Source organism: Cavia porcellus, unplaced genomic scaffold (assembly GCF_034190915.1).
Source record: "Cavia porcellus strain 051 isolate PalLab524CR breed Dunkin Hartley unplaced genomic scaffold, mCavPor4.1 scaffold_11, whole genome shotgun sequence".
NCBI classification, from domain to species: domain Eukaryota; kingdom Metazoa; phylum Chordata; class Mammalia; order Rodentia; family Caviidae; genus Cavia; species Cavia porcellus.
Genome location: NW_026947494.1, coordinates 44,624,891 through 44,652,856, shown reverse-complemented (window position 1 = coordinate 44,652,856; position 27,966 = coordinate 44,624,891). Strand labels below are relative to the sequence as shown.

Genomic DNA, 27,966 nt, shown 5'->3' with positions numbered 1-27,966 from the left:
TGGGTGCTGGACTACCAGTGGGTTATAGTACATACTAACTCAGTCTGTTTTCATGTTTTCAAAAATGTTGTTCTTTGCAGGTGAACTTGTGGATACATGTGGTGTTATCAGCCCTGAATCTCCAGTTATACAGAGTGGTTCTAATTTCACAGCATTTTGTGTGTTGAAGGAAAAATGTATGAGTGTTTATGAAGTAAATGCTTCTCACATTATCTGGAAAGTAAACCGTGTTCTTATTCCTGAAGAACAGTACACTGTCATCAATGCAACAACATCCAGTGTCACCTTTACAAATACAGGTTTATTAAATGTTCAGCTTATATGCAATATTCTTGCATATGGACAGATTGAGATGAATGTCTATGGAGTCAGAATCCAAACAGGCTGTAAGTTTTGGTTCTTATCTTACTTCAGGCTTTGTCATGACTGTTATATTTCTAGTGATATCTACTAGCCTATATGAAATGCAGTAATTGGTGGGCTCAGTGACATTTAGACTTACATTTTTAAAAATAAACTTAGAGGAAGGACCTACATTTGCATTATTAGTGTACAGAAATCCTAAAGAATAACACAATTTTTATATCTTTCCTCAAAGTTAAGCATTTGTCAGTTTTCTAGAAAAGTATTGTGACACAGATCCCCCCAAAGACACTGATTTAAAATCTGTGAATATACTCATATATTTCGTACCCCTTAATTGCTAGGAAAATACACACATAAATTAACTACCTGGAGAAGATGAAGTTGTACTAAAGGAAGTTGTTAAAGGTCAGAGTAAAGAATGTAAACTATAATTCTACTGTGTTACCAAATTTGTGCATCACCCAAACTTTTATGATTTCAGCATTGGCTTTTCTTCCAAAAGAGTTTGGACCTTTAAACCCACTATTTAGGAGGCTGAGGCAGGACGATCGTACTGCATTCAGGGCCAGCCAAGCTAGCTACATAATGAGTTTAATGTCAACCTGAACTGCATAGAAGACTCTTAACTCAAAAAAAAAAAAAAAAGTAGTTTGGGAAAGCAACATATAAATGAATTATTTTGTGTCTATTTAATCGCCTTTTAGTAACATATGTAAATATTAGGTTTTAAAATATACTTAGAAGTTGTTACTTTTATCCAATTATGAATGAAAGCTGACTTTTATGTAGAAAATTTATGTGAAACAAACTAAACGGTTATGATAGAAAATATATAATTACTGCCTGAAAAGTTTAGGAGTCTTGAATAGAAATTAACTTTTTAGCCACCAGTCTTTCATTGGATATAGTTTTGTTTGGGATTTGTCTTTTTCTATCTAATTTAGATATGTTTTAGGTGGTATATAAGTTGGGTAATATTTGTGAATATAGATGTTTTTGAAAATAGCTAACTCTTTTCTTTTAGTTCCTCCAGAAAAACCTAAAAATTTGAATTGCGTTGTGAAGGAAGGGAAAAAGATGCTGTGTCAGTGGGATCCTGGGAGGGAAACACACTTGGAAACAAATTACACTTTAAAGTCTGAGTGGTAAGTTATTTTTCAGTTTCTTCTGTGTTAGATCTATTAAGTTAGATAGTTTTGCTAGAATTTTTATTTTTTCCAGACAATAATACTGAATAAAAATTTTTAAACATTTTAAAATTTTATTTTGGAACATCTCAAATAGATAGATCTGTGGAAGTAGAAAGAATTACATAATAAAACCATCACACCCATCATCACCTTCAACAGCGATCAGCTCAGGGACAGTCTTTGTATGTACTCTATCTCTTGTCTTAAAGAAAATCTCATAATATATTCCATTCATAAACATCTCCGTTCCTATCTGTAAAAGATGAGGGCCTTTAAAAATCATAACTCATTCCATTGTTAAAGCCAAATTATTTTTAAATACTGTATTATTAGAGCTTTAATTAGTACAATATAAATTTTTCCCAGTTTAAATTGAGATCCATTTGAGATCTGCATTGCAGATTTATATTTCTTATAAGTGTCTCTGTCTGTCTGTCTGTCTGTCTGTCTGTCTCTCTCTCTCTCTCTCTCTCTCTCTCTCTTTCTCTCTGTCTGTCTCCCCGGGATTTGTTTTTTTTTTGTTTTTGGGAGGTTTTGAGACAGATTCTTGCTATGTAGTTCAGGCTGGCCTTGAACTACTCATTATGTAGCCTAGGTTGGCCTCAGATTCATACTGATCCTTCTGCCTCAGCTTCCCAAATTCTGGAATTACAGTTATGCAACACCGTGTCCAGCTTTTTATTATGGTTTTTTTGAGACAGTGTGTCATTGTATAATTCAAACTTGGCCTTGGACTCCTTATATTGCACAGGGGGACCTTGAACTCTTAGTGATCTTCCTGCCTTGGCCTCCCAAGTACTGGGATTACATGTGCTAACATGTCCAACTTGATTTCTTGTACATCTCTTAAATTCTAAATCTCCATGCTGCTCTCTTTTTTCACCCTGCTGGAATTCAGTTTTAATGTAACTTCTAGAACAGTTTGGGTTTGATCCCCCCCCAAATACTTTATACAAGTGGTATGTATTTTTGACAGGAATCACTGCATAATATTTTATCTTTTCTGATAGCAAAACTCAGCAATGATTTCAGGTCAGCCTTACTCATTTTTTATAAAGTTTCCTGTCAGTGTTTTTTTTTTTTTTTTCTTTCTTATTTGCAGTATCAGGGATTGAACTCAGGGTCTTGAACCTGGTAGAGAAATACTTTACCACTGGATTATATCCTCACCCTTTTTGTTCATTTTGAAAGAAGGTCTACTAAGTTGTCCAGGCTGGAGCCAAACTTGTCATCCTTCTGCCTCAGCCTTCTGAGGAGTTGGAATTATAGGCATGCATTACTGTACCCAATTTAGTACTTTTTCAAACCTAAAAATGTTGAAAGAATTTTACAGTGAGTGCTCATACATCTGCATCTCCTAGATTCTACAGTTAACATTTCATTGTATTTACTTTATCACTTTTCTATGCATCCTTCTCCGTATTTCTCTTTTAAATGCATTTCGAGTTATAGATACTAGTATATTTTTTATCTTTTAGCACTTCAGTATTTGGATGGGTAAATCAAATTCAATGTTTAGTTTCTTTTTAGGTAAATTTACATACGGTGAAAAGATTGTGCTTCAGTATATTATTGAGCAAGGTTGTCAAGTGTGTATAGCCGTATCTCAACCCTAACACAGCGAACATTACTAATGCCTCTAGAAGGTTCTCTTGCACTCCTTTACTCAGACTAGCACTCTGTCAACCGATACAGGCAGCTACATCTCTGATTTTCTTCATAGATTATTTTTTGCTTATTATAGAAGAATTGGGGCAAACCTATGGCACATGTGTTACATGTTTTTCTTTTACAACCAAAGCTGTTACTATAGAGCTCTTTTTCCTAAACTAAAACCTCAGTATTCAAATTTAATCATAGCATTGGTACTTTTTGATAAATAAGTGGATTTTGGGTTATAGTTTGGCACTTGGTCACTGAAAGATCGCCATCACTCTTATAGAATGCCATAGAAATGTGATTATACAGCATATACTCTTTTATGAACTTGTTACAACTTAGTACAGTTGAACCATATTGCTTAGCAGTAGTTTTTCCCCAGAAGGGGAAGCAGTCATTAGTGATCATTTATGAGTTACAAAATTATGGGGTTGGTTTGTTTGTTTGTTTGTCTAAAGCCAAAATACTTAAAAACTTTTCTTCATCAGTAGTGGATTACCCTTAGGAACAGTTCAGATAGGAAAGGCGAAATGAGTGTAATCTTTCCCTTTTACTACCACTTGTTTTGTTTGTTTTGTTTGTGGTACTAAGGATTGAACCAAAGAGCATCACACTGTGCCATATCCAGCCCTTTCTTTATTTTTTAGACAAGGTTTCCCTAAATCAGTGGTGGCTAACTTACAGCACATGTGCAGCAGCCAGCTGTTTGTTATCATTGAAAGCTCTCAAGGTTTGCCGTTATGACCCCAACTTGTTTAGGCTGGCCTTGAACTTGTAGTCCTCCTGCTTCAGTCGGCCTGAGTTCTGAGATTATATCCATGTGCCTCTGCACTGGACTTACCAGTTTTATAATGTTCTTTGTCAGCTAAAGAGGAAGATGATGAAGGATTACCTTCTTCATTATGAATTCATATTTAAACAGTTGATGTGTTTCAGTATGTTTTGGTTATTATTTTTACCATTGCTTATACTGTATCATATTTGATTAGTGGGAAATTGGATCATGCGTCCTTTTGACACAATTGATTTCTTTGGGCTTTTTTTTTCTTTCTTTTTTTTTTTTTTTTTTTTTTTTTTTTTAAATATAGGATCTCACTATGTAGAGCATGCTGGCCTTGAACTTGCTTATGTAGTCCAGCCTGGCCTCAAACTTGAAGCTTCCAGCTTACTAGATTTCTGTGTGACGTCATTTTCCAGGTTCATCTGTCTCCTTACTGTACATTTCTCACCCAAACCTGGGATTAACCATTTCTCAAGGATCTCTGGTTTTTGTCAGTTGAAACACATTTTAGAGATCTGGGTGCCAAAACAACTCATCATTACTAGATTGTCCTTGTTTCTGGGCTTTTTCAGTGGAAAGAGCTAGGAAATATTTGTGAATTAAATTAAAATACATCATGAACTCATACTGGTATTTTTGGTTTAAAAACAGGCCCACATGTTTTTTACTAACTTTCATACAACAGCTACATCTCCTTTCCTCTGCACTGAAAACCCTCATTCCCAACATCACCAGCTAATTTTTCATTTACTATATCCCTTAATAAACACAACTTCAGAATAACAATGCCATTATTAGTACCAGCAATGTGGTTCTTAAAAACAGTTTTAGAATTGTTCTCTGCAAAAGATGAGTGTTACTTGAAATACTTCCTTTGAGTGGTTGAACCACAAACTCAGTACATAAATTCACGTTTTACTTTGGTTTTGCTTTTTAAAAATTCTTAGTAATTATCTAAAATAGTAAATTATCCCTTCCTTCCCTTTTCTGGATGTTACCTTTTTTTTGGCTTTAGTTTTGAAAACATCTGTATGCAAATGTTTTAATTGAAGCATAATGTATATGCCTGTGAATAAATAGAGTAATATTACTTGAAACGATGTATGGTGATAGCAATCACAAAGTGGTTGCCTGAGTTGGACTAAAAAGAGTCTGAAATTTTCTGGCTTGATCTGCTCTCCTCTACTAGTATGTTGTGCTCAAAGCAAGCATATTGCACTGTTACATAAGGTTCAGCTTCACCCACCTCAAGCTCCTTTGTCAGGATGCTTAACCTTGTACATGAAGGGTTTTAAAGAAGGACATTGCAGTGAGTGTAATGGTACAGTAGGGAGTCTATTTCAGGAAAGGAGAAAAACAGTATAGTAGTTCCCTTTTGGCTGTGGTTTCAGATATTGAATAAAAAATTCCAGAAATAACTTCTGAGTTTTAAATTGTATACAGTTCTGAGTAACTTGATGTAATCTCAGACTGTTCCCCTCCTTTCTGCCCACCATTTGACTCACCCCATTGTCTAGCATATCCGTGCTGTGTACACTGCCTGCCTCTCAGTCACTTGGTTGCTGCTGTTTGGAAGTAGTGATGCTGACAATTTGAATATGTCAAAAGAAGCTCTACAATGTTTCCTTTAAGTGAAAAGATTTAAAGTTTTCTGATAAGGAAAGAAAACAAAATACTTTTGGGGCTGTGACAATCTGCAGTAAGGAACAAATTTTTTACCTATAAAATTGTTAAAGAAATTTGTGCTACTTTTGCTTTCACATCTCAGACCACAAAAGTTACAGCCACAGTAATGAAAGCTCAGTTAAGATCAAAAAGGAATTAAGTTTGTGCATGGATCACATGAACAAAAAAACATATTCTGATCGATGGCAACATGTTACTCCATAAGGAAACTTAAGCAAGTGACCCCAGGTCATTCACTAGTAAGGGATGCTTGTGCAGATTCAGGATTACATTGGGCTGCATCTACCTATGAAGAAGCTGCCTCATTTCTAGCAGCATTGAAGTTGACCAAGGAGAAGCGATACTATCTGGAAGAAGATCCCCATTGGAGCCTACATTCATTAAAGGTACAAAGGAGCCACAGGGTAAACATAGAAGGACAGATTAACTCTGTACAGTGTGATCACCCTTCAGGGAATATGATAAAGCCTAAGTGTAGTAGAAAAATGATGAACCTATATGTTTTCATCAAAAACAAAAATTACCTGCCTTCTTTCTGGCAGCATAATCAGAAAATGTTTGTGACAGTTATTATTTATAGAATGTTTGCCTCAATTCTTTGTCCCAGAAGTAAAAACAACAACAACAAAAATTCTTAGAAGAGGAAAGGTTGGAATTCAGAATCATATTAATATAAGCAGTGCATCTGGCTGTTTTGAATCTGTTACAAAAATGAAAGTAAGGTGGTATTTTTGTCTACAAACATAATTTCATTGCGTTAGTCGTAGACCAGAGAATCCTTTGGTTTGTCAAGTCCACAAATGCCCATCTGGTATTTGATTGCATCTAATTAGTAATTGATACAGATTAATTTATACATAATTCAGTGTTGGAAGTCATTCACTATTACTAATGCAATATATAATGTTCATCAAAACTGCAGTGGATGAATTGAAAACAAGAAACTGTAAATGCCTGCTGGAAGAATTTATAGAGTGAAACTGAATGCTGTTAGTTTCCCAGGGAAGTTGGAAAATCATTCATGCAAGATAGTTTGGTGCAAGGTTTGCCAGCATGCGTGAAGAGGAAGTAGAACAATGTCCTAAAGGATGTTGAGAAATATTAACAAATGAGTAATTGGTAGAACTCATTGAGTCCTCTATAGAGAAAGAAGATAAAGAGGAAGAAACTGAAACAGATCCAGCAATGTGGACCTTGCAGAAATTTTCCAGTGTTTTGAATTGCAGTCATTAACAAAATTATTAACAAAAATATTACATACTCTTCTGGGGGAGTATATTCCCGTATGATCACCTAAGAATTACAACCTCTTTAGCAACACTTTGGTGAGTAAAACAGAAAGGACAACTTCTGATTAAAATATTCTTCCCAAAAAAGCAACTGTCAGAGGTCTCCTTCCATGACTATCATCTCTCCAGACGTTATCCTGGCGTGATGCTCTGTGTTCACCTGAAACAGATGGTCCTCCTTCTCATGTAGTCTTTGGAAGATCTCGGTGACATCAGAACAGTCTCACTGTGCCTGTGTCACTGACCTCATTCATCTCCTTACATAGACACTGTATCATCTCACATCCTGCCAAGCAAAAAGATGACTATAGAACAAAAAAAATTTCGAGAAAGACCACATTCATATAACTTTTATTACAGCATTTTATTAGAATTGTTCCATTTTTATTATTGCTGATCTCATACTGTACCTAACATATGCATTAAATTTTATCATAGGTATACATGTAGGAAAAACGTATGGAAAGTTTCATACCAGATGAGGTGTCAGGCATTCCCTGGGGATCTTGGAACAGTTCTCTGTGGATAAATTGGGAGTACTGTAGTAGGATGACAAAGAAATAGATCCGTGGGCTAGAGCATGAAATTCTGAAGTACGGTATTTTTAGATTCAAAACATGAAAATAATTTTTAGATACAGCTCAAACTCAATTTTAAGCAAAGGTTAATTTTAAGAAATACTGTTTTTAGTGATCAATTTACTACAAACTTTGTTACAACAAGCTTGAGTCTCATCAAATTCTTTTCAAGTTACTTTTCATTCACACCTTTTTCAAATCTAGTTTTAACAAATTTTTCCATTTTTGTATTTAGGGCAACAGAGAAGTTTGATGATTGTAAAGCAAAACCTGACACCCCCACCTCATGCCTTGTTGACTATTCTCCTGTGTATTTTGTCAACATTGAAGTCTGGGTAGAAGCACAAAATGCCCTTGGGAAGGTTTCTTCAGATCATATCAACTTTGATCCTGTAGATAAAGGTATTTATTATCCTGAATTTAAGAGTTTATTACAGTGGTTTATAAATGCTTTTCAGATTTTAGTTAATGTAGAAAAAGGATTTAATTAGCTTAATGATTCTTGTCATTTAATCAACAATATTAAATATAATTTGGATAAAGAAAAATAGCTGTAATGTAACCACACTGTCAGCTGTTTTCACTCTGAATGTTACCTTCTGGTATCTGTCCAATTCTCAAACATTTTATTCCACTGCAATCATATTATACTTGTTCCATTTTTATTCTCTTTTTAAAAATTTAATTTATTACCAGGCATGGTGGTGCATGGAAACTCAGGAAAACTAAGGTTGTTTTTTTTTTTGGGGGGGGGGCAGCCTTTCCATTGTAATAACATAGCATCATTTCTAAAGAAATTAGTTGATTTGGTAAGAATAAATGACTGCAGTACTGTAAAATGAAAAAAATAAAAGGCATATATATGTAACTTTGTTTATAAAGCTATAGAAGTGAAAGATGATCAAAATTATGATTTATTTTATTTTTCAGTGAAGCCCAATCCACCTCGTAATTTATCAGTGAGCAACTCAGAGGAGCTATCCAGTATCTTAAAACTAACATGGATCAATCCAAGTATTATGAATGTTATGAGACTGAAATATGACATTCATTATAAGACCAAAGATGCTTCAACTTGGAGCCAGGTAAATTAGAAGTTACTGTTTAATCAAAAAATCTGTGTTGATGTTCTAACCTAAAGGCCTCAGTCATTTTTTAAAGGTCTTAAATTCCTGGCTATATAAAACCTATTGATACCTGTTCTGAATCTTTATTTCAACTAAGGGCAAACCAGAAGACATTCAGATATAAAATACTATGTATATAGCAACTACAGGGAAACACAGAAGTGGTGCAGGGTGACAAGGAAAATGATTCTTGATGAAGAGATGAAAGCAATACAAAGAATAAAAAAAGCAAATTAAGTAGAGGTACAAAAATAGAGACCATACAGATAAAGGTAGGGCAAGCCAAATGCAGCCTAGTTGTTATTTTAAATAAAGTTTTATTGAAACATAGCCACACTCATTTGTTTACATGTTGTCTATTTTTGTGCTATGAGACAGTGAATAATTGCAACAGAGACTGTTTGGCCCATATCTGAAATACTTACTATCTAGCCTTTTATAAAAAGTATGATAACTTTTGAGGTAAGGGATTGGTGGGGAATTTGTAAGACTGAAAAGGAAAGGAGTGACATACCCAAGCACAGTACTATAAGCAAAAGAAATACCTTGGAACTTTTTAAGAAGTTATCACCATTGCTCTGAACATACTTATGCTATTCCTTGTTACGAATACAGTGATTACTAACTGTCTTGTTTACTTTTCTCTCGTTGCTGGCACAAAGTATTGGACACCCAAAAGGAAGAAGGAAAGTTTTATTTAGCTCACTGTGGAGGTTTCAGTCTGTGATCAGCTGGCTCCAAGGCAGGGTGGCATAACATAAGGACCACACTTCAAGGCAGCAGCCAGAACAAACCTCTTTTCCTCTTACATTATATGCAGGTCACATTATATTAAAGCAGGGAGAACAAACCTCTTTTTCTCTCTTATATTATATGCAGGTCACCCTCTCCCCTTCAGGGCAGACATAGGACTCACAAAATCTCTATGCCCTCTTCATGCATAGAAATTTTCAAAGTAAGAATATTCACAAAGTAAGGATACTGGCTCTCTGCTGAGTCTCTTAGTTAAACTTCTAAACATTTCAAGTTGACACAGTGTATCAACCATAACACTAACAGTATGTTGTTTATGTTTGTTTACTTATTTATTGCTCTGTTGCAATAATAGAAATTGAGCCTTTGACCTTCTACTTCTGAGTTCCCCATCCCACTTTCTAAAGGACTCAGTATAATCAAAAAAGGTAACCATTCAATTAATGACTTGTGTAGTACAGAAAAGATATATGTCTAAAATTCAAGATTTTAATAATATAGAGTTTAATTCAGTGGTACAAAACACCTCATATCTGTTTTGCATCCAGATTGAAATCTTAGAGTAGTAGAATTAGAGTTTAATCTCTGGTTTGTTTTTGTTGCTGTCGTTGTTTCTGAAAGGTAAATTTACACAGGTAGCTGTTAGTTTTCTTGATGGGTAGACACATGCTTCCTGTTGCCTGTTCAGATCTACACTGTCCTTCCCCACACTACTGTTTGTAATGTCACACTGACCCTTATGGATTCATTTGTGAGTTCCTATTATATCTAATTTCCCCTAAGTTAATGAGAGGAGGGACAGCAGCAGGAGAGAAGAGGGATGGAAGAGAAGTGATAGCAGCATGTTTATTTCACTGCTGCTTTCCTGGACCTGGCTGAGTCTTACATCCTAAGTTTCTGCCTAACAAGGTAGCCCTCTTGAACTCTTTAAAGTTCTGCTACCAGCTTTCTTCCTCTTAGACCTCAAGGTGGTAACAGCTTTGGGTCCTAGAGCCCTGACTATATTGAGGAGTCCTACACTGTTGCCTGTAGTCATTTTACTAAGCCATCCTAAAATTAACTCTCAAACCTATTAATTTTACTCATCTTGACTGCACTTTGACTTGAATTTATTTCTTTCCAGAGATTTAGTTTATTAATCTTGTTCCATTAAATTAGCTTATAAAATTATACAATTTAGAAGTTCTTATTTAATTGGGATTTTTTGTTGTTGTTGCATGTTTGCTTTATTTTTAGATTCCTCCTGAAGATACAGCAACAACCCGAACTTCATTCACCGTCCAGGACCTCAAACCTTTCACAGAGTATGTGTTTAGGATTCGCTGTATGAAGGCAGATGGCAAGGGCTTCTGGAGTGACTGGAGCAGAGACGCAAGTGGGATCACATACGAAGCCAGTAAGTGAATAAGCTACAGAGCTGGGAAGGAGTGGAATTCTGGCTGTGAGTGTGCCTGGTTTTAATCATATGGACCTTGTTGCTTCTTTGATAATCAAATGCATTACTGATAGTATAAATATATTTGCTTTCTAATTAAATAATCATGGAAGCGTGTCTTGGATGCCATCCAAAAAAGTGGAATTAACTTTTGGTAAGGTAAACATTTTATTCAAGAATGGCCCAGAGATTCATGACTTGAATAATTAAAGTCACACTAATTAACAAAATATACTTTAACTCCTTAAGGTATTTGTGTTACAACTTTTATTCATTTTTTCCAGCAGCACTTGATAAAGTCTCTGATAAAGAAATAATCTTGGATTTGGTTAGTTGGTTAATTTTCTTTTTCTCCCATAGATAATATAACATGAATAGAATAGAATAGACACAAAAGGGTACATAATCTAAAGTAAGATTCTTTCCACAAAGCATTTGTTACTAGATTTTTTCTTTCAAATTTTATTTTTGTGTATTTTATTAGTTTATATTAATTTTATGAAGATGGGTTTTATTGTGGCACTTTGTCCTATATGTGTATTAACATTTTGGTCATATCTACCCTTGTGTCACCCTGCCCGCCACCCCGCCCCATGATCCCTCTTATCTTGTCCAGTAGTGGCCCTTCTACTTTCATAACCATACTAATGCATTACGTCCTCAGAAAGAATCCTGTGGCATACGGATGCTAACTTTTGAACCTTTTCCTAGTCTCAGTCCCACCTGTAATACTCAATGGCAATAGCCTTAGCTCAAAAGCCTCTTCTGCCACCCATTATCCCTTCACTCCAGCTCTACCAGAGGGTTAGGCCATTACAAATTGAGAATGCCAAAGGAAGAAAAATATCCTTCTCTCCTAAGAATTTTCTATCCCTTATACATGCCTGGAAGTATATGAGAAACCAATGTATATATAAAATGAAAAATAAAAGAACAGAAAAAAGTTATTGTAATCCAGCTTGACAAACATCTAAAAGTGTACCTTGATTTATTATAACTGTCATATGTGCTTTATATGGTTATTTTTGCCTGTTAATCTGGCTGTTAATTTGTATTTATAATTAATTTGATATGGTCATAAATAAATGAATCTGGTGCTGGCATAAAAAAATGAAAAAGCTGGATGGGAGAGAGAAGAATTGAGATTTGTCACGTACATATTCTGGTTCCCCACAATGTAGTGCAAATAAAAATTGAAAAGCAGACATCTTGCTAAAAAAGTATCTTAGTCCAGAACTTATATCAGGTAAACCAAATAGAAGTAAGCATGCAACATGAACAACTGGAGTAAAGCCTGCAGCGAGTGGTGGAAGGTTACCCAGTGTTACTGAATGACTGACTCCTCGTCAGCAGTTTCGCTTTGTGATTCGTTACCCATGGTCCAAAACTATGAAGTAAAAATTCATCGGATGCTGAGGTAAAAAGATTACCATAAATTTGAGGCCAACCTGGGCTGGTGAGTTCAAGGCCAATCTGAAGTGTGTAGTGAGACTACATCTCCAAAGTATTTCAAAAAATAATAGTAATAAAATAAAACTATTGTAACTTACATCATTAAGCTGCTATGATCCTTACTGAAAGAAGACCCAGGTATATTTTCTTGAGATAGGAAAATGCTGCCATAAAGATTTAGATAAAACAACATACCATAGTGATAAATGCACACCCATATTTATAGTGTCACAGTTTGTAATAGCTAAATCTTGGAAATAGCCCAAATGCCCATCAGCTGATGAATGAATAAGAAGATGTGGGTTGGAATTTAGGGTGCTGAGCAAGAAAGCAACCCACCCTCCTTCCTGGTAAGTGGCCGTAGTGCAAGCCAGGAGCAGCACGCAAGAAGCGGGCAAGCCAGGAAGAGAACCAGTCAGCGTCTTCTGAGATCCAGCCATGTTGGAAGTTAGGGCGCTGAGCAAGAAAGCAACACGTCTCCCTTCCTAGTAAGCGGCCATGGTGTGAGTGAGTGGCAGGCAAGCCAGGAAGAGAACCAGTCAGCATCTCCCGTGAGCCTACCAGGGTGCCGGTTGAGAATCAAACATCCCATTCCATCTCCCACCCCCAACCCTGTTAGCAACTGGGGGCAGAGTTCTGAGCATCTCTTGGGAGGATGACCATATGCAATGTAGCAAATATTGGGGATTTCCTTCTGTCTTCTGTTTGAAGGCAAATATTGTTTTCATTATTCTGCTTTGTTGTGATTATTTTGCTCTATTCAACATCCTATTTTGATAGGTTTTATAATGTTCTGTTTTGGGTTTGATTTTGCTATAGCTGATTGAATGGACAAGTACTATGAAGATAATGAGACATACCTTCATACCTGTTGTTATCCCAGTATCCTGCTGTGAAGTTCTATAGCAATTTCACTGCATTGTATTGATTGGCTTTATTCTGTCTTGTTCTGTTGTGTTTTACTACCTTCAAAATAAAAAAATAGAAGAGGAAAATGTGGTTTTTTTATACGATGGAGTCATAAAAGAAGTATGTCATGAAGAAGTATAAGCTTGAGACTTTTTAGCTAAATGAATGGGCCTTGAGACCACACTCTCCAGTGAAATAAATTAGACACATGTATAAATATCACATCGTTTCTCTGGTGTGAGAAACTGAGAGTATAAATAAGGAACAAAATGTACAGTAGATATTATGAAATAAGAAAAAACTGTTCGGAGACCAGAGAACATGGCGGACAGACAACAGCAACTACCAGAGGCTCTCTGAAAGGTTCGGCTCAGAGGCCAGAAATAATGCGGACTAGGGAGACACGAATCAGTAGAGATATGCTCTGCTGACTCAGGAACGAACTGGGCTGAGAGAATCCAACTTGGAATACAGTCCTGGCGCTAAAATAGGAACAGAAAAATCTCGGTGTGGAGGCTCGACTCCGCGCCATCGGAAACCGGTTTGGATTTCCCGCCGTGCGGCGGCCGGCTATCTCCACAGCGGCTCAGCAAGGAGAGACGCGCCGAGCTCTGGGAGCGCCGAGCTCTGGGAACGGGAGAACGGAGTCGAAAAAAAAAAGGACGGACAGAGGTGTACACGAAAACTGACTGGTGGCGAGGTGAGTGAGAATCTGACCCCCCACCACAGTTTGACTCTAGCGGAGATCTCTCTGGGCGCCATTCCCCTCTCGGACGGGATTGGAGAAAAGTGCCTGGCCTGAGTGACGCTGCTGGCGGACTCTCTAGGCTAGACTAGCTTAACCCAGATCCCAGAGCCGGACGATGGCCCGGAGGAGCGACTGACTTCCGCGTAGGCTGCCTCCTCCGACTCCCTGGTGCGCAGCGGTGGGCGGGAACAACTAGCCAGCGCAATTTGATCAGGCTGTGGCTGACAGGCAGGGAAGCCGGGCCTCCTTTGTAAGATTGCATTTTATAAGGAACAAAAAATATGGGGAAGGGAAGCAACAAAAAAAGCTCCTCGGCCCCCAATCCTGAGAAACAGGCAATAATGGACGCCGCACCAGTATACATTAAGCACCATATTGAGAGCCTCATAGACCAATTCAGGAATGAAGTTATCAATGATCTGAAGCTAGAAGTATGCAGAATAGTTAGAGAAATGCTAAACACCACCCAGGAAAAAACAGATGGTGGAATGGAAGAACAGAAAAAGAGGGGAGAATTGCTTGATGGAGAAAACAGAGAAAGCATTGAGTATGTGAAGCAGGTTCAAAGGGACTATCAAGAAACTAATAAGTCTATACAAGACTGGCATAACAGCTTGAAAGAAACTAAGGACAGACTATCTGAACTGGAGGGCAGACTTGAAATATGGGAGAATGAAATGAAAAACTTCTTAAAAATAACAAAGAAACAAACAGCAATAATACAAAGACAAGAAGATGATAAGAGGAGCCACCACTTAAGGATTAAGAACATAGAAGAAGAAGTAGGGACACAAACAAATGAATTACAAAAGCTACTCACAGAAATAATCCAGGAGAATTTTCCTAATTTAGCAAAAGGTAAAGATACTCAGCTGTATGAGGCATACAGGACCCCAGCTACCTACAACCCTAACAGAGAAACACCCAGGCATATAATAATAAAAATCCCAGAAATTCAATACAAGAACAGAATATTAAAAGCTGTAAGAGACAAGAAACAGATCACTTACAAAGGAACACCCATCAGAATTACAGCAGATTTCTCTTCACAAACCATCAAATCACGAAGAGCATGGGGGGAAATAATTCAAGCTTTGAAAGATAATAATCTCCAGCCAAGATTGAGATATCCTGCACAACTGTCCCTGGAAATTGATGGAAAAACGAGGTGCTTCCAGGATAAAGAGGAACTGGGGGAATTTGCAACCACCAATTCAACTCTACAGAAAGTATTGCAGGATATTCTAAAAAAAGAAAAATACAAAGAACCCAGAAATAGTGGCAGGGAGGCCACAACGAATGGAGCAGAGAACAAAATGAAGAAGACAAACTGACAGCTACTGACAGAAAAAGAGCTCAACAGAAATGAGACAGAGAAGATTGGATGATAGGAACAGCTATTTTTGAGAAAATGACATCTTAATAGGTAATGCTGATTCAGTACCATCTTGTTTTGAAGTCTCATCTAGCTTTTGTTCTTCTGTCTCCAATGGTCTAACCAGGTTGTATCTTATTGGATTTTGTTATGTACGTTAGTATAAGCAAAAACCTTTTAAAGACAAGGAGATTATACAGAGACCATTGTTCATTTTCTGTTAGTCAATTCCAAATACTCTATAATGCTGTCATTCTCTTAAATGGTTTTACATTGTTTTGATATACTTAATGCTACAGTATATGAAGTTGTACTCAAGGACTTCAGGGAGGGAGTCAATATGGTAACTATTTTTAAGTCGGAAATATCTGGTGGTGAAACACTATTCTGCTTAAAAGGTTATGTTTTGATCTGCCCTGTTTCGCTGTTATGCCCTCTTTTTCTTTTTCTCAATCTCCACTCCATTATATACTTTTTTATTGTTATCCATTTAATTAAAGGGAAAAATATAGCAGGATATAATATAGTAACCCACTTTGACTTTCTATTTTCTCGATTTGAAGCCCTGTATTACTCTCACCATCTTGTTTTTGACTGAGGTTCCTCTATTCTGTTTTGCTGAATAGTATCAGGTTCGAAAGTTTAGGCATCAGCTGAGAAGATAATGAGATTCATTATAACGCCCATTCTCGTTGACTTCTATCTACTTTTGAAGACCTACAATATCTCCAATGTTTTGGTTTTGTCGGTTTTATCCTTTACGGTTTTGTTCAATAGTATTACAACTAACGATATAGGCAATTCTATTAGAAATAGCGGGAGGCATTAGGGTAACCATTGTTGATCACCTTGTATTATGTTTTTATATTATCTATTATATCCACCCTTTTGACTTGACCGATTCTGTTCTGTCATGTCACATTTGGTTTTACTCTCTTCCAAAAAAGCAATAAGAACAGTGGGAGCAATGAAACCCAAAATGTGTAATAGTCACTGTACAAAAGAGAGGAAAAGAAAATGCTCTAAACTATATAACTGCATGTATATTTAAATGTATAAGACAGAAAATGATATCACAGAGTTCTAATGGATCATTGAACAGAACTGTTTGCAGTATCATTGCTGGAAGGTCCACTCTACAAACTTTAATTCTGTGACTTGAACAATTATTTCTAAGATGGCAATATGTAATCTATTAACTAGTGATTTCCTACTGCGCATTTTTTTTCTTCTGTAAATCTGTATAACTTGTACCCTTCACTGTTTTTTTTTCTTTTCTTTTCTCCTTAAATAAAAATTAAAAAAAAAAAAAAAAAAAGAAAAAAAGAAAAAACTGTTCAAATGGAAAGGGGAACTAGGGAGGGGGAAAGGATGGAAAGGAAAAGAGAAAAATGGAAACAGCTTTCCTAAATAAGGCGAGAAAGAAGGGTTGAAGGGAAGGTGGGGGAATGGGAAAAAGTTATGTACAGGTACAAATTCCCTATGATGAAAAAAATAAGAGAATAATTTACAGGGTGTTACTGTATTGTTAAGAACAAGTTTGTGCTTTTTTTAGGACCATCGAAAGCACCAAGTTTCTGGTATAAGATACTCTCCCATACTCAAGACTCTAGATCTGCACAGCTCATATGGAAGGTGAAAAAATCACAGATTTACATTCTTTTACATAAATATATTTAAATGGTATATATGAGTACGGGTTTTTAACACTTAGATTTTTATTCATGATAAATCAGCCAAGCAGTTGACAACCATATTTAATAAATGGAAACACAAATCTTTAGGATAAAGGTCAGGGTCATAATCTGTAGATAATCTCCTAAGTCTTTCAGCACAGTTCCACAGGAACATAAATTCTGTATGATGAAGAGCCCTGTGCTGTACTGTACTGAATTTACCAATGCATTTCATAGAAAATAATTGATAGAGGTTTGGAGTAATCAAAATGTGTGCTGATAAATCATACTTGTACATGAGTAGATCGTACTAAGAAAAATAGGGAGAATAGTACTCATAAACAAACAGCATAGGCAAACATAGTTATAAGTGCAGAACCACAAGGTGGCAGTGGTGCTCCTTACCCTCATTTATCTGTGGTCATACCTTTCCTCTTCCTTTAGGGAATACTGTATTACTTTAGCACTGAGTTTGCCAGTCTCTTGCACTTAAATATTTAGGGGTTTAACATGATGGCAAAACTTACTCAAGGTTTATAAAAAACTTTAAACTTTTATTTCAGGCCCTGCCAAATATTTAGGGGTTTAACATGATGGCAAAACTTACTCAAGATTTATAAAAAACTTTAAACTTTTATTTCAGGCCCTGCCTCCTTCCGAAGCCAATGGGAAAATCTTGGATTATGAAGTGACTCTAACAAGATGGAAATCATGTTCACAAAATTACACAGTTAGTGACACAAACTTCACAGTAAATCTCACAAATGATCGCTATATAGCAACACTAGCAGCAAGAAATCTGGTTGACAAATCAGATACATCTATTTTAACTATCCCTGCCTGTGACTTTCAAGGTATGTGTCTTTGAGGTGATCCTGATTCATGGCCAAAGAATAAAGATGATGAGATGTGGACAAGAATACCATTAAAAATACAAATAGTCTAGGCTAATCTTCAGTATCAGTGATGATGATATTTTTAGAAATCAGCAGGCAGTTTTCATTAAATATGCAAATACTTTTATCCCTGGGTGGCTCCCTTAAACTTTACAGTAAGCTACTTAATTCATTCAAGCACTTTCTGAGTAGTTATCTGGTTTTTTAAATGTTTCAAAGTTTTGAGAACTTTATATGCATGTGATTCAAATATATTTGAGCTTTGTATTTGTAGCTTTCAAAGAGGACAAAATAGTTCTAAAATGAAAACTTGTGAAGAATTTGGAGAAAGCAAAAATTTAATTTTAAAATTAAATTGACTACCATACATGTAATTTGTAAAGTACTTTTCTAAGTTACCTGTATGTCAAACATCTATAATCCCAGCACTCTGGAGGGCAGAAACAGGAGTATGGCAAATTTTGTCCAGCTTGAGCCATTTAGCAGCTTAGTGAGAGCTCCTATCTCTAAATAAAATTTTTTAAAGAAAAAAAAGAAACAAAATTTCAAAACAATAGGATAACTAATGGTTAATACATTGTGTATTGTTATCTTTAATTACTCAGAGTGTAAGATATCAACATTTAATTGTCTAAATACTAGTGCAAACCTTTTCAATGAACTAAAAGAAACTAGAAGTATAACTATCTTATCTTTATACATAAATACATTTTTTATTTTGCTTTTCCTTTTTTTTTCTCCATTTCCCCCATACTAGTTTCTCTTTCCTTTTGGAAGTTTCTTCCAATTTTATAGTATCTATTGTATATTTTGGATCTTACTACTTTTTTAGCTTCTCACTAGGGAGACGATAACAATGTTTACACAAGTGCATTTGATTTATCTCACTTATGTGTATGGTCCTGAGTTGCATCCATTTACCTATAAAAGTCTCCAGTTTATCCTTTTGATCACTGAGTAGTACTCCATTGTATAAAAAGACATTTTTATATATCTATTCCTTGGTTGATGGGTATTTGGTTGTTTCTAGGATTCAGCTATTACAAATTGTGCTGCAGTAAACTTGGGTGCACATATATTGTTGTGGTATGCTGTTTTAATTCTCCTGGGAAAACACCCACAAGGGTAACAGCTGGGTCAAATGGGACCTCTAGTCCCAGTTTTTTGAGGAATCGCCACACTGATTTCCATAATGGTTATATCAACCAAGGGTGGAGAAGGGTTCCTATTTCCCCACAGCCCTGCCAGCATTTGTTACCGGTTGATTTCTTGATGATAGCCATTCTTTCTGGGGTGAGGTAGAATCTCAGTGTTGTTTTTAATTTGTATCTCTTTAGTGACCAGGGATGTTGAACATTTTTTTCATGTATTTATTTGCTGTTTGTATTTCTTCATCTGAGAAGCATGTATTCATGTCACGTGCCCATTTTTGGATTGGACCTCTAAATTTGGGAAGTCTTATTTTTTTTAGTTCTTTATATGTTCTCAGAAGTAATCCTTTGTCTGATGAACAACTGGCAAACATTTTTTTCCCATATCTTGAGTTGTCTTTTCATTCTGTTGGTGATTTGTCTTGCTGTGAAAAGCTTTTTAATAGATGAGAGCTCAGTTGTTGATTCTTTACAATAGTTCTTATACAGTTGGAGTTTTATTCATAAAGTCTGCATACACCAATATCTTCAAGAGTTTATTCTGTCTTCCAGAAAATTTAATGTTTCTGTTTTAATATTTAGATCTTTGATCCTTTTCAAATTTAGTTTAGTGAGTGTATGGTGAAAGATATGGGCTCATTTTTAACCTTTGGCCTGTGCAGAACCAGTTTTTCCACCAACATTTATTAAAGAGGCTTTCTTCCAGTGGATGTTTGATACTTTTTTCAAAGATAAGGTGGCTGAGTATGTCTGGAGTTGTTTGTGTATCTTCCAGTTTGTTCCATTGATCTTTGGGTCTGTTTCCAGCACCACACCGTTTTTATTACAGTGCCTTTGTAATATAATTTCAAGTCAGGGATTGCGATGCCCTCTGCTTTGCCTTTGTTGCCCAGAATTGCCTTTGCCAGTCTAGGTCTCTTCTGGTTTCAAATGCATTTAGGGTTGTTTTCTGTACTTTGATATGATATACTATTGGAGTTTTGATTGGAATTGCATTAAATCTGTTAACAGATTGGGAAGTATGGCCATTTTCACTATATTGTTTCTTCCTACCCAAGAGCAGGGGAAATCTTTCCATTTTCTAATATCTTCTTCAATCTCCTTTTTCAGAGTAGTATGGTTTTCAATGTAGTTCTATTACATCCTTCGTTAGATTCATTCCTAGGTATTTCATTTTTTGGAATGCTATTGTGAAAGATGTTGTTTCCCCTAATTTCTCTGTCAGTGTTTTTGTTATTTGTATACAGGAAGGCTATTGATTTTTGAGTGTTGACTTTATATTGAGCTAGGTTACTGAATTTGCTTATTAAATCTAGCAGTTTCAAAATAAAATTTTAGAAAGCTGGGGCTGGGAGTAGGAGCTGGGAATATAACTCAGAGTGAAGGCCCCAGGTTTCATCCCCAGTATAAAAAAAAATAAATAAATAAAAGTACTATGTTGGCATCTTGTTTTAAAGCTACTCACCCTGTAACGGACCTCAAAGCGTATCCCAAAGATAACGTGCTCTGGGTGGAATGGACTCCTCCAAATAAAGCTGTAAGGAAATACATACTTGAGTGGTGTGTGTTGTCGGATAAATCACCCTGTGTTCCAGACTGGCAGCAAGAAAGTGGTACCATCCATCGCACCTATTTAAGAGGTAAACCTGCCAAATGCACTTAAATTGATACTCATTTCCTTTTTTTTCCCAGTACCAGGGATGGAACTCACAACCGTGCTCCTGGAAGCAGGCGCTTCTGCCACTGAGCTAAATCCCCAGCCCCAAATACTCATTTTCTAACCCAATTTAGACAGATTTTTTTTTTTTGCTAATTCTTTTCTGGTTTGTAGGCATTGTGGTCAAAAGAACTAATTTATTATAACCCCACTAATTCTAGATATGTGATTCTCAGCAAGTCACTCTATCCTTTCTGAACTGCATTGTCTCTTTATGGACAGGGTAGAGTTAGTTTTGTCTTTAAGACCCCAATATAGTTCTATCACCAGAGGAACACTTGGAAGACAGTGAAGAAACATAAAAAGAATTCACTTTGCTATTGATTGATTGTGTATATTCCCTGTACCTTGACCCTCTCATCCTTCAAATGAAGATAGTTCCCTAGAGCATCTAGATGACTTGTTCGGCTTTTTGCCACCACTGAGCAGAGAAAGCTGAACCCAATTTGCAAGAATAGACAAAAGATAGGAAGTAGTGATATTGTAAAAAATGGGTAATTCTATGCAGTCAGCTACTTACATGTCTACTTAATAATTCCAGAGCTTTAAAGAAAGAAGAAAAACATTTAGCATATATATGCTTTTTCTTTTTAGTAAAGAACCACCACTAGAACTCAGCTGTAAATTACATGATTATTTAGAGAAGAGCCCTAAGCAGAGAGATACCTGCCATAAAGTTCTGAGCTTTATTCATAAAATAGGCTGTTTGGCTTTTAATAAGATATTACTTAACGTACAGTTTTAATATGCTTTGGTTGTCTAGTTTCTCAGCCTTGTCACATAAAACCACGAAGGAGCCAGGGAGGAGCCAGGCTGACAGGAGCCAGACAGCATCAGCTAGATGAGGCACTGAGGCTGCGGCAGTGCCTGTGAAAACAAGCGCTACAGCTACAGTCGAAAATTGTTCATTTCCTAATAAGAAATGAAGTAGTAGAATTACTGTTCTAAGAAGGCAGAGGCACATATAGTTAAGGAAATAGAGGTTCTGTTGAAATAATAAAGTAGTAAGAAGCAGCTTTTCTGAGATGGACAGAAAGTGTGTTTTATAAAAGGAAGAAAATGTTACTGTTTGCATGCTGAAAGAATAGTTGATTTTGATAATTTGGAAGATGTTAATAAAAGAATTACTGCAGGTAAGATAATTTTCTTTGGCTGTGGGGGAAACAGTACTAATTCGTCTTTTGTTCCAGTTTTGACAAGCCAGGGCCATTGGTGCATTTCCCTGCATGTTACTAATGGCATTTTGCTCACAGAGCTCTCAGAGAGTTAGATATTAATAAGAGTTGTCAAGTTCTAAATAAAACCAGAATAATTTGAGATCTTGTTTTGTGTGTAAATCCTGAATATAGATGCAGTCACTTCTTGTATTAACAATATAAGTATTTTTACCTACTATATTAGTGAAATAACATTTGCTTTTATAAAGTTTCACTGTTAAGTTTTAGTCCAGTACACAAAAGGCAATACTAACTTAGAAAACTGCAGTTTTAAAAGATAACATCATCAAATTGTACAATAAATGTAAATAATGGAATTAGTTTAATTTTTCAACAAGAAAAAAATGCTTATTCTGTTCTATTATTTGTGCTTTAGGGAAGCTAATGGAAAGCAAATGTTACTTGATAACAGTTACTCCAGTATATGGTGATGGACCAGGAAGCCCCGAATCTACCAAGGCATACCTTAAACAGGCTCGTAAGTCCAAGCATTTTTTTCTTTCAAGAATGTAGTTTGGCATTAAAAGTATTTTATGACTTTGAAATAAGAATGCATTTCATGTTCAAATGATTTTGTTCTAAGGAAATTACTAAATCGTGCTGCTTTTCAGTTAGAAAATATGTTTATTCTGTTGCAGCCCCTTCCAAAGGACCTACTGTTCGGACAAAAAAAGTGGGGAAAAATGAAGCTGTCCTAGAGTGGGATCAGCTTCCTGTTGATGTTCAAAATGGATTTATCAGAAATTATACCATATTTTATAGAACCATCATTGGAAATGAAACTGGTAATAAAATCAGCAGTTATTAATCAGTTTTTTCTTAAAGTTTTTAAGTACTTAATTCTCATCTTAGTATGTTATAAATCTCATTATAGTGTGTTTTATTCTCAGCACACAGCTGTAAATATTTCTTATAGTTTTGTAAATGGCTGTACTAAAGAAGTACTGTGCTGTGCTTACAGAAAAATATTATGTCTGAGTTGTAAAGGTTGTTTTCCAAGAAAAATGTTTGATTCCTTTTTAATACTTGCACCATGCCAGATACAGGACAGATGAAACAAAAACATTGAATAAAGCACAAGGTGTTTTTCGTTTCTTCCAGCTGTGAATGTAGATTCTTCCCACACAGAATATACATTGTCCTCTTTGACTAGTGACACATTGTACATGGTACGAATGACCGCATACACAGATGAGGGTGGAAAGGATGGTCCAGAATTCACTTTTACTACACCGAAGTTTGGTAAGAAATAATAAAATTTGACTTTTATTGCTTGTTTTGTATTTAATCAGACTAGAAATGGACTCAGTATTCTCCTTTTAAAATGCACCTTTAAGGGTTAGGAGTATGGCTCAGAGGTAGAGACGACTTAGCATGCACAAGACTGGGCTCAATCCCCACCACCACTAGGGATTTTTTTTTTTTTTTTAACCAAAAAACAGTGCACCATTGGATTCATAGAAACACAGTGATCATAAATTGTGACGTTTAAGGCATTGCTCATCTGGGTGCATGTTTTCTCACCTTTTTGCTGTTTTATTACCATTTTGACTGAATGATCTGACAGGATTCATCTTCCCTAGGTTGGGTATAGTTGCCTTCCTGCTTGTCTCCTGTTGTTTCTTCTTTTATAGACAGGTTACCCAAAAAACTAGTTCATCACAGAACTTCCACCTCTACCTCCTGCTCGTCTTTACCTGGATGAAATCAGGCTTCCAACTACATCACTCTTAGAAGACGTTAGTCATCACAGCCAGCACATGCTGTTTCATTTTCACTTTTTTGTTGTTGTTGTTGTTGTTATCTTTAGCATATTGTCCTTTTCTTTGTTTTTCTAGTAGCATTTTCCTCAGCCTCCTCTTTTGCTGGAATATCCTCATATTTTCCTTTTCTGCTCAACTTTTACAGGGTTTGTATTCCCCCACACTGTGTTATCCAGCCCAGTTTCTCTGGCCTATTTGTACTCTCTGTTCCTTGCTACAACCATCCAACTCTTTGCCAAAACCAGAAATATTTAGATGTGATTGTAGTAATTTCATATCTGTTTTTTTCACATAACCCAAGTATTACGTCCTATTGGTTGTACATAATTACTGTGCATGCCCACCCTTTCATAATTATAGGCCCCTCGTTCTCTCTACCTTTTCCTGTCTTTCCTGAGTGCGTTGCCCGGTGTTGTCCTCACCTTCTCTGACTTGCTTTTCCTGTGACCTCTTTAAAGAAGACCTATATGTGTTTTTTCTTGGTTCTGCTATTTCAATCATTATAGAAATTACTTTATCTTCTTGTGACTGTATTTGTAACTCTCGCCCCTAAATAATAAGAACAATAGGTAGTAATCTCTATGTTCTTTATTGGTGAATGATTGCCAAAGGAAAAAATGTGTGGATGAGTGATTATTTAAATAGATAATAAAAGGCACTGAGCATCCCTATTAGGCCTGTTAGGGTCTCTGGGCTTAGATTTGTCCCATCTGCTGACATAGTATTAGAATAAATGTATGACAGTAGTACTTGACATAAAAAGTTAGAAATAATAAAACTTTAAAAATATTTTCCCTAATTGAAATATAGGCAAATTTTACAGTTTCAAATGCAAGGAGGAAGAAAACTCAGTTCCAATCTCTTACTCAAAAATAATCTAATATTTTTGGGTTTTTTCTATGTATACATTTTTTCAAAAATCAGATCATGGTTAGTTTTTTTTTAATCTTTTTCCTTGGTACATGTTTACCATACAAAATGATCAAATTCATCATATGGAATTTGCATCTCTATATAATATGGATAAATTTGAGGCTGTATTTCGGTAAATGGCTGCATCTCATAACCATAACTTTAAGTGAAATAAATAAGACACACAAGTTTAAGTGTCATATTGTTTCTCTTGTGTGAGAAACTCAAAGACTATATAAGGAACAAAATAGAAGATAGTCATTGGGAATTAGGAGGAACAGATTCAAATATAAAGAGGAACAAGGATGGGGATGAGAAAGAAGGAAGAGAAAGATTTAAAAGAGAGAACGCAAGAGAAAAATGGACACAGTATTATTTTATAATTTTTTTTAAGCTTACCTCTGACTTCCATTTTGGGTTCTTCACATGAAATGGGTCTTACCCTAAAGAATCTTACAGCTTTGTTGAAGGAATATAGGCAAAAGTAAAAAGACAAATGGAGAACTAGTTGGGCTGTCTCCATAGTAAACAGATGGAGGAAGGTGTGTGTCAGAACCTTAAAGTTAGAATGTAGACAAATAGAGAAAGAAAAAATACAGAGTGGCACAAATAAAGGCCCAGTGCATAAAAACATAAATGCAGAAGTTCAACAACAAGAAAAGATAGCTTCTGCCTAAATTATATTTGGCATCCTTATTTGCAGTCCTGAACATTCAAGAGTTAATATTTAACTCATATTCTCAGTCATTGTTCTGATTCTTGATTTCTACTGAGCTTTCTGGGATGTAGAGTTACTTACAATGAAAAATACGTGACTGCAATATTTCATACATTTGTCCTTTAGAAAACAAATCAAAAGCTTGCCCGAGGGGCTTTGGATAAACTGCCTCAGCTTCTGGAATCAAAAGTGCTAGAAAAGTTGGATGAATGGAAGAGTTAACTAGAAAAGTATCTGCAGCATTAGTCATCCCAATTAATGATTCACTTGATTAGTAAGTCCTTTTTTAAATGCAACTAGGTTAGGATCAGATATATTTTATGCTTATTACATGTCAGGTTACTATGTAAGGATAAAAGAGTGGGATCTGATTTATCAAGAAGAGAAGAGAAAAATTGAAGTCTGAAAAGGCTAAAAAAATAAAATTAGATGGTATTGTTTATTTTTCCTCTGTGTCCATGCCAACAGTTATTTCTCATTACAATCTCTTTCTTTTAGCTCAAGGAGAAATAGAAGCCATAGTCGTACCTGTTTGCTTAGCATTCCTGTTGACAACTCTTCTAGGTGTATTGTTCTGCTTTAATAAGCGAGACCTGTAAGTACTCATATTCATACTTTTTGCATTTTTCGTAACTTACAGAGCTGTTATTTATACCCAATAAAATTTATTTTAAGTTTACAGTTTGAATTTTGTAAACTTATATGTGAATGTATGCCACCATAATCAAAATATAGACCATTTCTTTCACTTAGAAAGTTCCCTTGTTGCTTTTTCTGTCATCAATCCTCTTCTTTAACACTTAACCCTAGGTAGTTACAATCTTCCTGTAACTGTACTTTTGTCTTATCTAGAATTTCATATATATGGAATCAAATAGCATGTAGTATTTTGTGTATATTTTTTACTTAGCATAATATTTTTGAGATTCATTGTATTAGCTGCTTATTCTAATTTTTATCACTAATAGTATTCTATAGAATGGGTATGTCAAAGTGTATTCATCAGTTAATCAATTTTAGGTGTTTTTTTAATTTCCTCTGTTATGTATATGTTGCTATGAACATTCACATACAAAACTTTTTATGGGCATATGTTTCATTTATCCTGAATAAATACCTAGGATTCGGAATGCTGGGTCATGTGGTAAGTGAATGTTTAACTTCATAAGAAACTGCCAAACTTCCTGAGTGGCTGTGTTTCATATTATCACCAATACTTGATACTATTATATTAAGAGTTTTTCATTTTTGTAATTTTTTTTCTACAAGTGAGTGTGTAGAGCTCATTATAGTTTGAGTTTCCATTTCCCTAATTAGATCTTTTCATGTGTCACTTACATGTTTTCTTTGTGCTATGTCTATTGAAATCTTTTGCCCATTTTCCAGTTGAGTTGTTTGTTTTATTACTATGAGAGCTTTAAGTCTGTTCTGTATTCTGGCTACAGAATTTTTGTCAACTATATTTTGCAAATTTTTGTCCTAATTCGTGCATTGTCAATTTGTTGTTTTAACTGTGATTTTAGAAAAGCAGAAGTTTTAACTTGGAAGTCCACTTACCAGTATTTTCCCCTTGTAGTTCCTGCATGTTGTATCCCGTTCAAGATATTGGTACCCAATGCAGTGTCAGAAATATTTTCTCCTGTTTTATTCTAGAGGTTCAGTAGGAAGGGTTTTTTTGGTGATTTTATTGTTTTGAGACAGGATCTTGCTGTTCACGTTGCTGTTCAGGTTCATGTTGACCCTGAACTCACTGTGTAGCCCAGTCTATCCTCAAACTTGCAGTGATCTTCCTGTCTCAGCCACCTGAGTGCACCACCACATCAGCTTACAAGATAAAGTTTTTGTTTGGCTTTGGGTAGAATAGGTATTTGTTCTTTTGGTTAATTGGTTTGGTTTTTAAGATTCGTAAATGAGCTGTTTAGAAATGGGGACTGTTCACTGTTTATTACATGCAGTTTACGTGTGCCATGTTTTTTCTCACTTCAGAATTAAAAAGCACATCTGGCCTAATGTTCCAGACCCTTCAAAGAGTCATATCGCCCAATGGTCACCTCACACGCCCCCAAGGGTAAGGTCAGCTGCTTCTGAGTTGTTTATAATGTACAGGCATTGCAGGGTATATTTACAGAGTTCATCCAAAAGGTTCAGGATGAATCAAAAAGTAATTGAAAACAAAATAATACATACGTGAAAATTATAGTCAAAATTAAAAACAATACCTATTGTGGGGACAATCATCATAGTGTATTTGTCTGATACTCCAAATTCTATTTAGTAAACATCATGACTATTTCAGTTTGCAAACTGAAATTTTCAAGTGGTAAAACTACTATCTAATGGTAACTACTATACAAATATTTTGAATTGAGTTGGTGATTAAAATGTGGTTTAACAGTTTACCATTTTAGCAATTAAAGTGATTTTGGAAAACTTACACTGAACACTTAAACTTAAAGCCTCAAAGGGGGAAATTGCTTGCATTTATTATCCTCAAATTATCTTTAAATTTTATCTTTAAATTTAAAATGTATTACATATTTTCAAATTCTGTAAAATTTCAGTCATTCA

At 35.6% G+C, this 27,966-nt stretch overlaps 1 protein-coding gene across 8 annotated transcripts in view; it reads left to right on the top strand.

Annotated features, from left to right (window-relative positions):
- The window catches only part of Il6st (interleukin 6 cytokine family signal transducer), a 60,517-nt gene that overhangs the window by 27,129 nt on the left and 5,422 nt on the right, over positions 1–27,966 (top strand). For 2 of the 8 annotated variants that reach the window (XM_063258167.1, XM_063258166.1), the window contains 13 exons: positions 81–386; positions 1,391–1,511; positions 7,785–7,951; positions 8,480–8,634; positions 10,666–10,825; positions 16,904–16,983; positions 17,668–17,878; positions 20,529–20,711; positions 22,382–22,483; positions 22,644–22,790; positions 23,107–23,247; positions 25,897–25,993; positions 27,385–27,466. In XM_063258167.1, the coding sequence (XP_063114237.1) occupies positions 81–386; positions 1,391–1,511; positions 7,785–7,951; positions 8,480–8,634; positions 10,666–10,825; positions 16,904–16,983; positions 17,668–17,878; positions 20,529–20,711; positions 22,382–22,483; positions 22,644–22,790; positions 23,107–23,247; positions 25,897–25,993; positions 27,385–27,466 (1,952 nt within the window). Of the gene's footprint in view, positions 1–80; positions 387–1,390; positions 1,512–7,784; positions 7,952–8,479; positions 8,635–10,665; positions 10,826–16,903; positions 16,984–17,667; positions 17,879–20,528; positions 20,712–22,381; positions 22,484–22,643; positions 22,791–23,106; positions 23,248–25,896; positions 25,994–26,519; positions 26,543–27,384; positions 27,467–27,966 lie in introns of those variants that run through there. The other 6 variants (XM_063258165.1, XM_063258169.1, XM_063258171.1 and 3 more) reach the window with 4 other exon arrangements.